The sequence below is a fragment of the Channa argus genome, chromosome 8 (assembly GCF_033026475.1).
Source record: "Channa argus isolate prfri chromosome 8, Channa argus male v1.0, whole genome shotgun sequence".
Lineage (NCBI taxonomy): Eukaryota > Metazoa > Chordata > Actinopteri > Anabantiformes > Channidae > Channa > Channa argus.
Genome location: NC_090204.1, coordinates 4,113,898 through 4,131,579, shown reverse-complemented (window position 1 = coordinate 4,131,579; position 17,682 = coordinate 4,113,898). Strand labels below are relative to the sequence as shown.

The 17,682-nt window shown below is 38.2% G+C and overlaps 3 protein-coding genes across 4 annotated transcripts; all 3 read right to left on the bottom strand.

Moving 5' to 3' along the window:
• Positions 1–412: 412 nt before the first annotated feature.
• Positions 413–2,458, bottom strand: sft2d2a (SFT2 domain containing 2a). Of its 2 annotated transcripts, XM_067513276.1 has the most exons (8): positions 2,243–2,455; positions 2,057–2,146; positions 1,777–1,862; positions 1,589–1,670; positions 1,234–1,269; positions 1,059–1,117; positions 929–958; positions 413–823 (listed from the first exon to the last, which is right to left on the bottom strand). In XM_067513276.1, the coding sequence occupies exons 1-8, from the start codon at positions 2,318–2,320 to the stop codon at positions 787–789; spliced, it is 498 nt and encodes a 165-aa protein (XP_067369377.1). In that variant the 5' UTR covers positions 2,321–2,455; the 3' UTR covers positions 413–786. The 2 variants fall into 2 exon arrangements, with proteins under 2 accessions (XP_067369377.1, XP_067369378.1); XM_067513277.1 differs by lacking the exon at positions 1,059–1,117 and having other exon boundaries at positions 929–952; positions 2,243–2,458.
• A 386-nt stretch (positions 2,459–2,844) lies between these two features.
• On the bottom strand, positions 2,845–8,176 carry tmem45a (transmembrane protein 45a). The gene is made up of 6 exons (XM_067513275.1): positions 7,906–8,176; positions 4,916–5,123; positions 4,545–4,757; positions 4,263–4,447; positions 4,041–4,183; positions 2,845–3,919 (listed from the first exon to the last, which is right to left on the bottom strand). Exons 2-6 carry the CDS (start codon positions 5,109–5,111, stop codon positions 3,823–3,825), a joined length of 834 nt encoding a protein of 277 aa, XP_067369376.1. The 5' UTR covers positions 5,112–5,123; positions 7,906–8,176; the 3' UTR covers positions 2,845–3,822.
• A 1,678-nt stretch (positions 8,177–9,854) lies between these two features.
• On the bottom strand, positions 9,855–15,507 carry lnp1 (leukemia NUP98 fusion partner 1). The gene is made up of 4 exons (XM_067514549.1): positions 15,020–15,507; positions 13,000–13,245; positions 12,509–12,583; positions 9,855–12,257 (listed from the first exon to the last, which is right to left on the bottom strand). Exons 1-4 carry the CDS (start codon positions 15,203–15,205, stop codon positions 12,090–12,092), a joined length of 675 nt encoding a protein of 224 aa, XP_067370650.1. The 5' UTR covers positions 15,206–15,507; the 3' UTR covers positions 9,855–12,089.
• Positions 15,508–17,682: the final 2,175 nt, after the last annotated feature.

Genomic DNA, 17,682 nt, shown 5'->3' with positions numbered 1-17,682 from the left:
CATCTTGTATATTTTAGACTTGTACCACTTCTTGATATTCATCCTGAAATAGTTTAAGGATGGTGATTCACCTTTTATTAATATATTTATCTATGCAAATGTCATGGCAAGAAGATAGTTGTTTTATTCCGATAAAGTACAGAATATCGGTTAATGTTAAATATACAATACTTATGTAGATTCAACCAATTTTTAGATAGCTGAGAGTCATAAAATCTATTTCTGTGTCCAGTTAAGAAATACGGGATTTAACTTGTTACACAGAAGTCTACTGTTGAAACTCCTGCCTCAGAACAGAACATATTGAAAATGTCTAAATATCTTATAGCTAAACATATGTACGGACTTATTGGTCACTGGAAGCAGTTTGCTATACTACATTTTCATATCATGAAGTGAATTTTAAGTCATCTCAAGCTTAAATTCCTTTATTGGGCTTAAATGTATCTATATCAGTGACAAAAATAATGAGGTTGTCAAACCTGTAACACCTTCATTTATTGCAAATATTTACACATACTACAAAATACGTAGCCTACTCATTAAAATTGGTATAAACTGGAATAATCAATACATACCAAATTACATCTGTTCAATTAACAAAGCATAAATTAGAGATAAAAACACCCTGTGTCTGGTTGCCTTTTTAAACAGAGGGGGGGTGGGCAGTGACAGGATTCACAGATTCTGAAGCAGACGAGCAACCACAAGAAGAGTGTTTCTGCAACTTCGACAAGAGACTTGGCCCAACTCTTCAACCAGCCTTCAGCCCAGACACACAGCTCATTAAAAGCACTTAGCAACCATCTTGAGTATTGCCTCCCTGGAAAATAATTGACATGAATATGACCAGCAGGCAGGGTTTTGATTGGCATTTGATTCTAAATATTTATGCAGCTGATTTAACTGAAATGTGAAAATGACAAACCTCACACATGGAATGTATGAAAGGCTGTACCTAAAAACAAACAAAAAAAACATAAACAAAACACGCCTATAGATCACAAACTGACTGGAATTTTACATTATAACTATGTCCAAAAGAAATGGTGACTCACCATGTAAAAGACAAGATTTGTAGGATGCAAAATAACAAAGCAAGTCCAAAGTTCTTCCACTGGAAGAAATAAATTGCTATGAGAGACTGGACTTAATATATAAGACAGTATGTGTATCATGTAAATAACTATCAACAAATAATCCTTTAGCTAATATAACTGTGGGCTCACTCACCCAGAAGGCTGCGCAGAGAGTCAAGACAAGGCAGGTCTAGAGCAATCAATGGGGACACATTTGTATGTGGATGGGACAATATGGGTAACAATGAACACATCTTTAATTTAGGATTCATTTTAGAGCATGTCATCCAATTTCTAGAGGGATTTTGATTTGAAATCATTTGGAATATTTGATGTGCAACAGCAAAATTTCAAACTACTTTTATAATTTTTTTCCCCCGTTTCTATACACACAGTGTTGCCCCAGTTCCTCAATAAATAAGTCGCTCCAAGTTCACAGTTTGTATCCCAGCTGCATGCCATCAAATTGTCCCTGAATAATCTCCCTTTAAAAAATTATGGACACTTACAATCATAATAGTGGTGGCCAGCACTCTTGTTTTGTCACACATCTTTTTCAGCTGCTTCAGTGGCCCCAACAGAAACATGGTACTGTTGGACATAGAATAAAAAGTGTATAATATTATAAACAATACATATAAATTGCATCATTATATGCTTTAACCAGTTGTTGCAAAATGTTGTTGTTGACACTTACCTGCCCAGAGCACATATGTTTCCAAAAGTGTAAAAGACAATGAAGAGAGTGACCCCAACCCTGGGAAGGAAGAGCATACACACTCCCTGCAAGACAAGTACATGGAGACAGATTTTGTAATCTGCGGTAGTTGGCCTTTAAAGCAGGACTGGTGATTTCACTGAATCACATCCTCAGCATTCCTCGAAGCAAGAAGAACCAGTAAGGCCGCACCTGCTCCACCTGCGCTCTTCCTCCTTGTGTGGATCACAAGTTTACAGAAATGATTACAGATTCTTACCAAAATTGTACACGCAGCCCCCAGCACGAAACAGGCGACAAATCCCTTAAGGCGTGTGGTCCAGCCTAAAGTGGAGGCTTCATTCACAGTCTGCGGCAACAAAAGTTGACATTCATTCATCAATTAAAGTGTCAGCCGCGATCAGAGATTAGGTAACCGCAGCTTTAGGTTTGTGTTTACTCTCACCTCTAAAACGGTGCGGTTCTGTGTACGGTCCTGTGTGCGCGCCTCCTCACCGCTTAACACCGACTTTAATTTATCCATAGCTGAAGGTCCGTGGTAGTGGACTGGATGTGGTGAAGAAATCGGCTTGTTTCCTGGAGCTGCAGCGAAAATTCGCCTGCTTCCTCTTACCTGTGCCGATGGACAACGTCACATAAATGTTGACAGTCTGAGGAGCTGTCAGGTAATTTAACTGCACATGCTGATGACTTCACGCTTGAGCGGAGAGAGCTCCCACTCTGATCTTTTTTCCCCCAGCCATACATGACTGACCAAAAAGTGTTTCAGTGTATATTAGATATTCCGTTGTTATATTTCTTGTAATAATTGTCAGACACAATGTGTATTCAACCAACATGTAGGTATTCAATTGTTTTTTTTGTTTTTGTTTGTTTGGTGTTATAGAGCTGCACCGATTTACCGATCAACACTAACATATTTAAACGTATTTTGATCATAGGTTGATTTTAAATTATTATTTTTCTTTGCCTTTTAATTGTAGCACCTGAATATATTTGGGTAGCCTGTTTGAATGTTGGATAAAACAAAACATTTGATAAAAAATGTTCACAGTTTTCTGACAAAACAATTTATTGAGAAAATAGTCACTAATGAAAAGTCATTAGTTGCATTACTTACAGTTGTTTCAGGTTTGTAGCATAACAGAGAGCTTGTCATAATCAAGAAAGATTTACAGGAAAGCAAGCTTCCCTGTCAGACATGGGCCACCTTTTAGGTGGGTGACTGGCCTTCATCACTTTTGCCTGTTTCCAGTTGTCCTGACCAATTGTCAGGACAGGACAATATTATTCTTATCAGCCTCTTGCTGAGATAATGCTTTGATTTGTGTGAGTGAACATCAATATATGGTAATGTAATGTTTTGTCTGAAGCATGGCTTCTGTGAAATGTTAAATTCAAAGTTTTTCAATTATGTAAGTGTATAGCAATCTTACTTAGCCATACACTTTTACAGTATTAAGCCAAACCTAATAGGTTCTGCACAAAAGACCACAAGCATAACCAACAATATTATAACCTGTAAAAATGTCAAAACAAATCTGAACATTTTGATAAACTTGCAATTGTTTGGTACCGTGTTTTTCTAATAGAAAACAAAACAAACAAAAAACTACAAAAATACTTTCAAGTAATATATGTACTTATGATGATTGTTTTCAGCTCAAGATGGCACTACCAAACACTAAAATGTCCAACGAGAAAAGTTTTGTCCGATGAATTCAAAAGCATGCAATCCATCAAAAGTTCACCCATATGAGCTCATTTTCACATGTATTGTATATGTGCAAATAATTAATGATAATATAAGGCCTCAGCTAAATAAATAGCAATAGGAGTAAGGCTAAACTAGGATACAGCTGGTTAAGGCAGAGGTAGAGATATATTTCCAAAGTAAAGCGTCCATAAACTATCTGTTGTCTAAGTTTTTGTCTGGATGCCTTACTTCTACTCATACTACTGCTGGAACTCCACACAATATATCCCTGATTTAATTGTTACAATGTAGCTGAACAACAGTCCTCTTCATAAAATCTCATCTTCTGACTCTGGGTCCCGCTCTCTGTGCTTCAGAAGTCCCATTTCAATCGGAGGAGTCTTCTTCAATCTGGAGCGAACAACACTAAAGAGACAGCACAACAAACAGAAGAGTCGCACATTACATAAACGGTTCTGAGAAATCAACATTAGAAGCACTCGAGATGTTATTCTAAGATGCATACAAATACACATCCAGCACTCACCAGCTGACGGTGCAGTAAAGCACACTCACAACGAGCATAGCAAAGGCAAGGTGCCAGGAGTAACACATGGTGACGAACATTGCATTGTTGTGATCCTTCAGGTCCCAGACAAGGCCTTGGGGAGGGTAAAGCACAAAACCGATCTGTACCAAAAGAGAGGGTAATGTCAAGACTAAGTCCTGTCAAACACATCTGCTCATACATGCACATATTCACACTAACCTGCCAGAACCAGCTTCCCTGCAGGATGGTGAGGGTGCAGCGAAGCAGCTCCAGAATGATGTTCCCTCGGTGGAAGACCTCCAAGAAGGCGACAAGAGCCTCACCAAAGATAGCATAAAGCAGGAGCTGATGCACATGGACATCCAGCATATTTCTGCCATGGAGGTGGTAGAGGAAAAGAAATCCTGCAAGAACAAAGGAAAATCAACAGCTACATTTTGGGGATTTAAATAAATAACATCATAATCACACATATATATATATATATATATATTATTTTACCTTCGTTGAAGAAAGCAACAGCCAGCATTAACCTATCCAGTGCCAGTGGTGCAGCCTCTGTGGTGTGGATGATCAGAGATACAGTCCCAGCCAGACCAAAAAACAGGTACATTGTGGCGTGTTGCCAGTTCGCCAGCTGTTCCCAGTGTTTCTCCACAAAGTCATACAACTGCAGCCTAGGCCCATCTGCAAAAAACTGCTCTGCCAGCATCCCTGGGGAATATGGCAGAGGAAGCAGTCAGATCTCCTTAATTAAAGAGTGGACGCTGTAACCACACAGCATGGACTGGTAAAGATGAAACATTCAGACAAAAGCACGTCCCTCACAGTCTCTCCTTAATGTTTCTAAAGAGATTTACAGGCCTGCTTACCAACAAAAGATAAGAAGAGTATGACAGAGCTTTCGATGATCTCCAGGCGACGCTGTGAGGCTCTGCTGGTCAGACGAGTGGAACCTATATTCTTGTTTCTGCGGGTAGCGTGCCAGAGCGAGTGCTTTCCTGTCCACCAGATCCCAGCTATAAGGAAGAAGCTTCCAGGAAGGGCATGACCCTTGAAGCTGCCCATGATTCCCAACACCTGGGATTATATAAGGGTTATAGGACTTTGAGATTTGTCAACAAATGTAAAGTGCTTTATAAATAAAATGAATTATTATTATTATTATTATTATTATTATTATTATTATTATAACACCTGAACAATGGAAGGAAACAGACCTATTAGCAGATCCAACCCATACTTGGAAAGATCTCATCAAGTGAGGGCAACAATTATTGTGATCTCAATAATCTAAAAACTGTTTGTTGTTCTTGCACAAACCAGGGTTTACTTTGAATAGTCTGTCTGTGTTACAGCAGCAAGTAAAATGTCTTGGTTTCTTTAAATGCAGAAAGAAGATATATGAAAACAATCAAGATAACTTCACAACTCATGCTGTCTGATGGATATTTTACAGTGTTCTCCCAGCAGTACAAAAATATTGTATTTTTAGCACATCTGGCACAAGTGAGAGAATATGAAAAGGGAAAAGTAGAGGAGTGCCTGCAATTTAGTTAAACCACATAAACAGACATAATTAGCATGTGTGTTGATGCCAGCCCCTTAGTTGGCCTCAACAGAATTGTGTCTAGCCAGCAAAGCCAAACCAGATAAGAGCGTGACAAGACTTGCACCTTTACCTTCCAATATATGAACATGTTTGCGTCCCTGTTCTGCACAGTACATAAAGGCAGACAAAAGAGCAAAACTATCTCTACACTCTCAACACTCTATGAACTGGCAGTGACCACATGTCCTGCACAATTAGCCATAATTTCCTCGACAATTAAAGCTGCACTTGGTCAATCTGTGCTGCTGCATGTACTGCAGATGCAGAGTAGGCTGTCATCATCTGCTGATTTTGCCTCCAAAAATGATCAAAAACTCTTTTATTTCTTTATTATTATTATCCATGTATTGTGTGTCTGGTTCATTTATTGTGCCTCTCCACAATGGCTGCACTGTAAGTATAAAATCATTTTAAATAATACACAAAGTTGAATGCCTTCTCCTTAGCAATAAATAATGCTTTGTGAAGTCGTATAGCAAAAGCAGGAGTGGCATCAATGGTTTGCAGAGCCCTGTGTCTGTGTGACTGTACTCTCCTTTGTGATGGAGATGACAGATAATATTCTGCCCAGCAACAAAGGGAACCATTTGAAGAAGGAAGCTCAATAGAAACACACTGTTTGAGATGTTAAACTGAGCTCATCTGTGTCAGATGGCACATTGCATGTGCATCCTCTCCAGTCCGAAGAAAACACTTCAGTAGCCATGGCAATCACTCGAGGGCTGCTGGAACACTGCCCAGTGTTGGTGGATCAACTCACAAAATCAACAACATCTGTTCTGTCTTGGTCCAGATTCAATGGTACACAACCCACTTCATGTGAAGGATTTCATTAAACAAATACATATTTTTAATACAGTCACTCATTTACTCAAGGGCTGTACTCTAGCTCAGTTTTGAGGTGGTTGTACTTTATTTTAGTATTTTCATTTTATACGTCTTTATAATTCTCAGAAAAAAGAAGTACTTTTTCCTTTATACAGTTGGATGGAAAAGTTTACATCCTCTAGCTTTGAAATGGCAAAAATCGTAAACTTAAACATAATATTTAATGCACATTCAGCAAGTACAATTTTTGTTTATTATAAATTAGTTAAAGCTATTTTAATTTATCAAGGGGGGTGCAAACTTTTGCACTGATGTAGTTTCCATGACTTTATTATGACTTCTTTTTTCATACACACCTTGACCCTTTTTGTTATATTCGATGATGAAAGAACATTTGTACCAGCTGTAAGGGCATTATTATGTTAGGTTGAGGATTACATTTTCATCACTTTTTATGCCATTTCAATGTAATTAAGTTGATTTAAAAAAAAAATCTTTGTTTTACTATTTTGTAATTTCAAAATAAGAGGATGCAAACTTCTTCATCCAACTGTATACAAAAAATATGATCATTGTATGGCATTTTGATGAACTGTAATTGTTTAAACCAACCCCAACTCGACTAACTACAATATTCCACTTACAAATCAATGCAGTAGTCTATTCGTGTAATTCAATAATACCACACACTAGGGCCTGACTCTATTCTGGCCCTTTAACTCTTTTCTGGTAATTTTTTCTTTTGCACTTCCTTAAGGAGCATTTTAAATGCACAGCTTTTACGTGTTATAGCCAAGTTTGTTTTTATAGATGATACTGCATTAAATTGCATGAACAATAAACATGCTTAATATCTTCAGATTATAAAACCACCCACAGAAAAAGTAATTAGGCTCAGTGTTCACATTAACATTATTCACATTGTTTAGATCTTTTAAATATCTGGGGACACCATGAACACCCTTTAGAGCATTCGGAAGGACTTGTACCTACATACTGTACTATGGTTTTGACAATTAAAATGAACCACGCCAACATAAGATGCAAACGGCTTTAAAATTACAGACCTAATGTAAAACTGGAGTTTTACTGACGACTGTACTCATTTAAAAAATGTTAAGTTATTTCTCTTATTGGCCACACAAGTGCTTACTTTGTATTTTTCCTCTAGCAGAAGCTGTTTATGATAAAGTGGGTCATAGCCTGCTAAATTTGAGAAAACTGGTTTTGGTTTATTAAGTCTGCCACTACACTAATCGCTCTTAGAGCTTCATTCTGTAGTTTTTTTGTTTGTTTTTTTTTTTTTGTACAGATGAGATAAGCATGTTACAGGCCTTGATGTACATTATAGCTACTGAACAGAATACAGAAGCCTTGAATACATTTAGAGTACAGTAACGAGAGAAGAAATGGACTTCTTACCCAACTCTGTTAGATTCTGGAGATAAAAAAGTTGCTGGAAGAAGTTTTTTTCGACCACTAAAATCAAACTATCCCCATCACCGAATCAGACAAGCTATTTTCCAGTAGCAGATAGGAGACGGATTTCCATCTGTTTTTCAGGAAGTTAATGAAATACACATCAGCTGTCTCGGCCGAACCTCGAATCCCACCAACCCGTAGACCAGATCCTTTTCACAGCCTTATTTTTGCCAAAATTTCCGACTCTAAACAGCCAGGCTTCCACTCGCTCATACACCGCCCCATTGGTTGACCGAGCTGAGCTGGTATCATCTGTCCGTGCTCTTATTGGCTGAAGCCCACGTCAGTCTCAGGTGTCCACGTGTGCACTTTCTCTCCGCCTGCTCTTGCTCGGGTCGGTCCCTCCCTGCTCGAAGGAAACCGCTACTTTCAATCAGGAGCGCGGAGGGCCGGCCTGGGAAGACAAGACCTCCAGCACGTACACCGCAGCTGGAAGACAATCCTTGTCTCCAGCCAGCACTTCTGCTCCCTCCGTTAAAACTTTAGGTTCATACAGAACCGAGTTTTCTCATGTGATGCCACTGTCGAAGTTGAATATGGACAGATAGTGACTTTTAGGATTTATGGAGCAAATAATTAAGAGTAAACCGAAAAAATGATTTGACAGTGAAACAATGAACCATTACCATAAAACATATTTAACTTGCCTTTGCTATATTATTCTAGGTCTAATTACAATAGGAACCATACTCACTGGTGGGGCCATTGGTCTACACGAGAAAACCATATTTTAGTGTGCTGATTTGGTTCAAGATTAGGGTTATAGGTTAGGGTTAGTGGATATTGTTGGGGTGGGGTCAGTGTAAGTCACTGTAATTGTTAGGGTTTGTTCAAAGTAATTTAATAATTGTTTCCAACATTAAATGTAATGTTTGCCTGTGTGTGTAATAAAATTGTTTATGTAATTTATGTTTGTGAAGCTTTGATAGTTTGCCTTTGAAGTTTACCAGTGGTCAAGGAAACAATGCAATGCTACATATTATTATGTGATGAATTACATTTCACATTGCCCTATACTTGGCCTATAGTAGTTTTTCTGCATTGAACTCTCTATCTGCTTTGATCTCTAGTAATGGTCCTTTTGGCTTATCCTGTGAGTTCAGGGTCGCCTCAGCGTATCATTGTCCGCATGTTGATTTGGCACAGTTTTTACACCCCAATTTCTACCGGGCTTGGACCGGCACTGCACAGCTGGGGAGGGGAATGGGCTGTTAGGGGTTCAGTGTCTCGAACCACTCACCCTGTGGTCCGATAAATAGTGTGAACAAGGAAGTTGGCTGGGTTCGGGTGAAGTGTTAAGTCACTAAGACCCTGCTGGGCTCCCCTTGTGCAAGTAGAAGACAAAAGTCGACTCTTGTGAGTTATTTCACTGTTGTTGAACTGTATTTCCAGGTGTAATCAGCGCAGTTATGGTTGTGAGAACCCAACAGTAATGGCCCCTGAAGTTATGGAAATGTGTGTGTGTGTGTTTGTGAGTGTGACTGCCAGAGCTTTGATATTGTGCATGCTGCCTTACTGGCGCCCCAAAATGGAACAGAGCCATTATTAACATTATTATTATCTGCGTATTTACGTCTGCCTCGAGAAAGGACTGTTACTGCCTTTGTTATTACAGACTCAAGTGTTACAATATAAAAATGTAAGAATAATTACATTAGATTTCTTCTGTAAAATCAAACCAACCACTGAGGAGTGTCACATTAGTGTTTATATTACAATTAGTGTTGAGTGTACTGTGCTAAATGTAGCCTTTAGAGCTTTGGCAGTGAGTACCTATCTTTATTTTATATAATAGTGACCATTTACAATGTTTTAAAATATATCATGGCAACTTTAGAGGCCAATGCAGCATCTTCAACTCTTTGTCTTGTTCCTCAAACTAGTCCTGATCAATTTTTGTACAGCATAGATCATTGTTCTGCTAAAAGAAGCCACTCCCATCAGGGAAAAGTCTTGCCATCAGGGAGTGTAGTGTTTAGACAGGTGGCATGTGCCAAAGTAACTTCCAGATAAATGCTTAGACCTAAAATATCCCAGCAGAACATAATCAATCCGACAGTCATAAATGCAGCACACAACATACAGAGTCCAGTTTTGTTGGAGGTTTAGCACAAACTGTAAAAACCCTACTTGCTGTGCAAGACAGAACACATCAGAGATGCTTTACAGCTCAACAGTGCAAAGATGACACTCAGCTAGATCTCACATGCAAAATAATTCACATCCCAAATATTAGCATAAATAAGGAAGGAAGATGCAGGAGATGGAAAATGGAATATGTCAGACAAGCACATTGTTTTAGTATAAGAGAAGTTATGGATACAAGCACTTTCAGAGTAGCAAAGCTGAACATGATGATGTTTCTGCACGTGCTGCTATAAGAACCCATATTACTTTATTTTGCAACCAACCTAGACTAAATGTACAATGTATAAAACATAGAATAGTTTAAGTGTGCAAATGCTCAACTTACTGTCGACACTGACGTCAGTGTATGCAACTGAGATGTGTAAAACAGATTTCAGTGTTGTCACTTGTTTTTAGTCAACGTAAGCCATCAGTCAAATGTGGTAAAATAATTGTATGAATAATGTACTCAAGATCCCCAAAACTACATATTTAAAGTAAATAACATGAAGAAAAAATGCATGAAAACATTGCAGAGATTTTAATTATTCAAAAGTTAAATCTAGTCTTATTTATTGGACTGGATTTTTCTCTGGATGTTTTAAATGGAATTTCTGGACACAAACAACTCAGAGAATAATATAATTTTAAAAAACTATGAGACCCCACCCTAATCAACAAATTTCTCTCATATAGGGGTGCCTTTAACTATCATACAGGGTCCAGGGTCTGAATAAACCCTCACACATTATGTGAGGTCCATCCAGTAGAACTGATTGATAACCATGCAGGAGCACTGAGGTGTGGTGGAAGTCTGAGGGGCTGTGGGCCACATATTCATGTAGGTATAGCAAGTGTAGGTGCAGGACATTTGTGAGACTTTGGTGTGGGATGAAGACCAATAAAAAGGGTTTCAGCGTGGACACCTGGGCAATAACATTATTATACCCATCTCTTTTTCACTCAGACTGAACGTTTATTATTTCTGCAGGTGTTCCTTATTCTCCCTGAAGCCAGACATCATTTTCAACACACTGAATTACAGTAAGCATATATTTAACCCTAACCCTAATCTGTAAGGACACTTTCAGGGCACTGTGACACATGTTTTTGTATGGTTGAATTAGTGCAGCTTAAAAAAAACAAGTCCAAGCAGATTCCGCCGGTCAAAAAGCTATGAAGCAGGTAAAACTGAATATAGTTACATTTAAACTTACACGTGTATTTATTAATAGGCTTCCATCTTTCTATCACAACAGGAAATATAAACACTGAAGCTATGACTGAACACAAAACGTACACAATTTTGACTTAAACACAAGCAGCTTCCCAGTAATAAAAATAATTGTCCTACAATTTGTCAAGCTGTACAGTTTTTACCAGCTATGACACATTAATTAGATCTACTGAACCGTATGTTTCATGTTAATTTTGTTAGTAAAAGTTTTTACCTTTCACACTATGGAAATTCCACTGTAGTTCTGCTGAAATGCTTTTCAGAAGTAGTAGCAAGAAAATATTCTCCTTGTGTGATATTTAAAGTCATTTGATAATTGTAACTAGAAATATATTAGCTAAATTGTAAGTCAGTAACAAGCAGTGAGACAAAACTGAAGATAAAGTACTATAACAATTCATATCAACCCCTATGAAGCAAATATTTTACACTGTTTATCTTGTTTATAAATGTGTTAGTGTATAGAGGCACATAATCTTTGCAGTGTTAACATATCAGTAGTTCATTTAACCCATAAACTGTCTTAGGAATCATTTCCTAAATGTGGCTGTTGACACTCCAGAAAGAGTTGTAATGACTTCAAACAATCACACGGGAATATATCGGGGATAGCTTTACACAGGTCAGGCACAGCCATGGCCCTGAGATTTGAACACTTGAATGACCTACAGTAAATGTCACCCCATGAAGAAGGAAAGATTTTGCAAAAAAATCCTGAAATCCTCTATCTTCCAAAAATGAGTCACTTCCTTGAATGATATCAACGATGTCTCCGCAGGGACAGTTGGCGAAGGAATGTGTACCGCTCCTTCTCTGTGTAGATTGGTCCATCTGCCGACTTCCTCCTCTCTCCAGAAAGCCTTCTCGCCTGAAAAGCTGCTGCCTCGCTGCCGCTGCGGGGCCGACACTGCTCTAACCTCCGAGCTGCCTTCAGCACACACCAAATGGAGAAATTATAGTCAGTGAATGTTCAGTCCTGGGACTGTAAGTTGTTACTCTGCTCCATTCTTACACACAGATTAGTTTCAGGTGTACGGAGATTGTTTTCATACCACTTCACATCATGCAAGTCCAGGAATTAGCTGCTTTCATGGACTATAGATCCGATATCTCATATGCTGGACTAAATATAGTATATAGGAGACATGCAAGGGTTCTGGTTTTTAAAAGACGTTTTACCTCTTTGTGGAAACGGTGTTTACACTGCAGCTCTTGAACTGCGCCTCCACTCTCACACATGTCCTTGTCATCATCCTGCAAAATAATTAAATAATGATATTCCTACCTAATGTTTTTAATAGTATTTATATATTGCAGTATTGATGGAAATATGAGTATTTAGATTCATATCTTAAATGAATGAATGAATGACTATTACCGTATTTTATCAAATATTAGTGAAAAATGTTGTAATTAACCTGATACTTGCAAGAACCTAATATTGCAAGAACACTACATCTAAAAATGCTAAATGTAACAACAACTACAACAGTTCAAACCGGTCTATGATGCAGTCAGTCCATTACCATAATGCACCTTTTAATACTCTCTAAGACCTCCTTAATCGTTAGGAGCTTCGTGATATCCTGTTAGTGGAAGACAGATGCATAACACACCTATTTTACTGGGCTAGTAAAGAAAACACTTAAAAAAAATTGAGTTTTATGAACCTGAGACGTGGTCCTCTTATTTTGGAGGAAAAGCCTTTTCTCAAATGACTCTGTCAGTTCTGGGATGGTGGTGATGCGGTTCTCTACGATGGCTGACTTGGAGTGGCTGTTGTCATCTGAGGAGGTACGATGAGCTCTCTGGTGTTGCCGGGCCTCACCCTTTTCCTCTTTTGTCTTAATATGGGTGGGGGGTGGTGCCATGGTCGCTGCATGGAGCTTGTTCAACTGCATGGCATCTAACTGTGACTGTGATTCACACAGAGAAGGAATACGTGTCACTGTACAGTAGAGCAATGTATCCACAGTGATTTGAGCCTTACTCAAATGATAGTAATAGTTGTACCATGGCTATGTGTTTAAGTTGTAGCTGAAAGTGTGAAGTGCAGCTGTGAGAATATTAAGTCCCAGACAGACTAAAATGCTGAGTCTACTTATCATCTCTGGCCAGTAACTTCATTATTTACATCATTTGTGCAGCAGCAAAAATCAGATTACTACATTCTATGGAGTACATTATATGTTGCAAAACAACTTCATAAGGGGTGGGGTCAAAATAAACCACTTTTTCTGGGTGTCTATTCTGATTTTCACATGGTCCACTCTTATATTACTCAATATAAGTGATATATGTGAATTCAAAAACTATTTTAAAAGATGACACTAAAGGTGTACACAGATTGTTTTAATACCACTTCACATCATGCAAGTCCAGAAATAAGCTAAAGTACATATCTGTTTATTGTTAGCAATTTTGTTTTTTTCATTGTCTGGATCACATACTCAGGTGGATCAGTGGAATTAAATGAAGCACACACACTCATTGTTGCTCTTGTCTCTGCCCGTACATCTAGGGTGCACTTACAGTAAGTAAGTCACCCTCCTAATTTTTCCTATTGAACACCTACTGAATGAGCTACAATTGTTGCTGTGTAGCTGCCATTGACCTCTGTCCTCCCTGTGACAGGAGGAAATTCCCTTGTGGCACTGGTAAAAGTAGGACACTGTTTGTAAAGGAGCTCTGGCATGAAACAGTTCACAACTGAGAACAGCAGGCATTTCTGTAAAATGACAATATGTCAGCACCATGGTACAGTGGTTAGCACTTCCACTTTAAAGCTAAAAGCTCCCTGGTTCAAATCTACATGCTAGATATCCCAGAAGAGAATTAGTTTGTTTAGATGCTGAGAAGTATCTCCACATGGTACACAGATATAACTATATAAACCATAGACAGACTCACAGCAGATGAACTGTCTGATCATACATGTAAAGGCTGTTGTCCCCACCTGCCTGAAGAGCATTGTATCAGTGCCGAAGAAATCAGCCACATATGCCAAAATTACTATTAACCAGTTAGTTTTACACCATTGTTAAAAAAATATTTTACACTGATACTATCCTGGATTAAAGTCACAATCCAATCAAATCTCAATAACACCAATTTCTATACAGAGCAAACTAATTAACAGAGGATGCAGCCTCCATTGCTCTTCACATAGCTCTTGCACATCTGGACCTAACATGCGTAAGGATTGTTGTATTTGTTTGCTGACTTCAGTTTGACATTCAACAAAATGTCTGATATCAGATTGTTACCATTATTTTCTGTAGTGTACATAGAATTGTGGGACAGCACATATAATTTGCAGTTACTCTGTATTTTGGAAATTGTAGTAATTGTAGTAATTTACTGTTAACATGGTAGCAAGTAATATATCAAATCTGTGTGTGGCTATATGTGTACATGTGCTAATTTTATTGGGTTGTGGGAAAGCATCTACTTGTTTGAGCATGAGCAGACACTGATAAGAAAGTAGTTAAGTCAAATTACAGATCAAAACATCCAAAACAAACATGGTTTGATTTTAACAACTTGGCTAATAAGGAAAAAATGGTTTAAAGTATGTTGCTGTTTTATTATTAATTTCTTTGTTTTTTTTGTCACTGGAAGTACATGGTGAACACCCACCAAAGGAACTGAGTCACATGCATGCAGCCATTACATATTTGGATTGCTTACCGCAGTGGGGAGCGATGCCCTTCGATCTGCTTGTGATTTTGCTGGTTTTCTAAAACTCCGTTTTCTTTCTCGGGAATGACCGGCTTCTGCTCCATGACCCCAGTAACTACTCATCCATTTTGTGAAGTTACCATCATCATCTTCGTCGTTATCCATAATGATAGCAGGCAGTAGCCTGAGAGACATAGTGGAGTTGCGTTAAGTTCAGTGTGATCCCAGTCGAGTGGTAAAAAGAGTAAACACTTCTGGTCTGGCCCACTAAGCTTCTTCTGTGATCTGACTTGCTGTTGTACTACACAGCACTGTCCCACAAGGCATGGGTAACTCAATTCAATTAGATCCCTCTGGTTCCTCAGCTCTGAGAAGCTCTGTTAATAAGGTTGTGTTATTCTTGGATGATCCAGATATAAACTACAGAACTTTTACCCATCTATTTAAATAAGCGAATCAGCTGTAATCTATTTAACGTCGCTAGTAGAAAGCAAAACCGGAGGTAATGGGCATAAACAGGAAGGCGGGAGTCAGGGAGGAACATAGTTTGGCACTGGGTGGGTGATGTGACCACTGCTGTTAATCTTTCCATTACAGTGATGAGCCTGGGGGTAGACAAGTGAAACTCCAATTTCCCCATACTTTCCACTCACTGAGTACATCAAACCTGTCAATAATTATGGAGTGCAGGCAAGTCGTGTCTGCTGCTGTGTGCTCTGAGCCTGGGGCTTGTTTATTACAGAACAAAGAGGGAACATATTTTTCATACTTTATTGGCTACTACTGAGTCTTTTGCTTTAGATTTCAGCGGCTATTATTTATGAAAACTGTCCAGTACAAACAGGTGAGAAATACAACTATGTAGAGCACACATTCAACAACTGAGGAAGCATCATTTTCACAAACAGTTGCAAAACTCATGAACACATATTTCTTGGAGATGATCTCCACAGTGAGAAGTTTTCCACCGTACTGAGAATAACAGATACTGTAACACAGGCTTTACTCTCCAGTGTCATTTCATTCAAGAGGGGACACACTATTACAACATACATAAAACAAGTGTTTAAAGACTTGGCACCAGTCACTGGCACCTGTCATTTCAGAGACTTGAGCCTTAAAGAGGCCTAATTTGTGCTGTCAGTGATATGAGATGTTCTTGCTGCTCTCATGTAACCTCAGATTATGACTGAGAACAAGATTACACTAGTGTGTCTTCTTTTCAAAGATGGTAGCCAGTTTATCTCACACTAATACACAACTGCCAACAATAAGTGTTATTTAATAATATACAAAAATATAGACAAATGTATATGTTAGTGTACTAATAGGTAGTATACTAATATACAAATCTTATTGCAAGTAATATGACAAAATATTAATTTTACTGAAAAATGTTCAGTAATCAGATTACAGACAAGATATTGCAAAAATAATGTCACCAAATGTAGGCAAACAAGACCCATGGTGTGTTTCAAATGATCTGGAGGATCAAACATATAATTGAAAAGACAGGAGGCCCTGATTGAACTCATAGCCAACACAATATATAGGAATAAGTCTGGAAAAGCTAGAAGATGAGACATCCTTATGTGCCCTGTTAGAAGCATTTTTCACCTTCGAAAAGATGGAGCATCTGCTGGGTCACTGAAAAGGGTAACACACGTCACATGCGCATTGTACAAGGTTATTGTGGCTCATCAAATACTGTAATTCAGTGGCAAAATTGATTTTATGGCTCTTATGTGTCAGTGTATAATTGATTATTTCGAGGGGGCAGTGTGTTTTAAGCTACTCGACACTGATGGATAACAACGTACAAAGTTTGTACAAAAATATTATACATATTTATTATTTAGTATAAGTTACATATAAAAAATGTGTTTACCGTAAGAATGTTGACATGTTTATTGTATAGAACTTCGAAAACACAATGACAACTTTAGGTATTAGACTATTTAATATGTTTACAAGTTCTGTGCATCATATGCAGCATGTCCTTACATTTTAGAACATGTCGTGAGGGGATATTTGTCCTATCAAAAGTTTTTCTTACTTAAAGGACAATGTTCTTCTTTACACAGGTTTCCCTCTGACCCGCTAAATACAGTAGCCTATAGTTGACTGTTCAGCCCCAGATTTAGGGGCTGTTGCCCTTGGCACAAATTGAGTATTCAGGCTTCAGTATGTTATTATGTGTCATTATTACGTTATACTTGGCATTTAACACCCCGCCCAGTACAAATTACCTATACAGCTAAAAGTGGCATATTTACAGAAATATTAATTATTGTGCATCAGCCCTATTCAAATAAACAAATAAAGTAAAATACCATCCAGACTAGACACTAAGCTCTGAAAGGGGACATACAGGAGACTGACTAACACAGAAACACACAAATATGACAAATCCATATTGTTGTTTTTGGTGTTGAAGCTATGAAAAACAATTTGAAACTTATCTATAAGAAATAGATTTTACAGTTTAAATGAAGTGACTTTACAGCAAAGCCATCCTGGGACAACTGAAAGCATTTCTACAATACTGGCAAGTGTGTGGATTTATGGACAGTCAGTTGGACTGCCATCCAGTGGCTGCAGTCACTGTTCACACTTCCTCTACAGTAACTTGTAACTTCCAGTAAATGTTATTTTTATTCTTGTAATTAAAA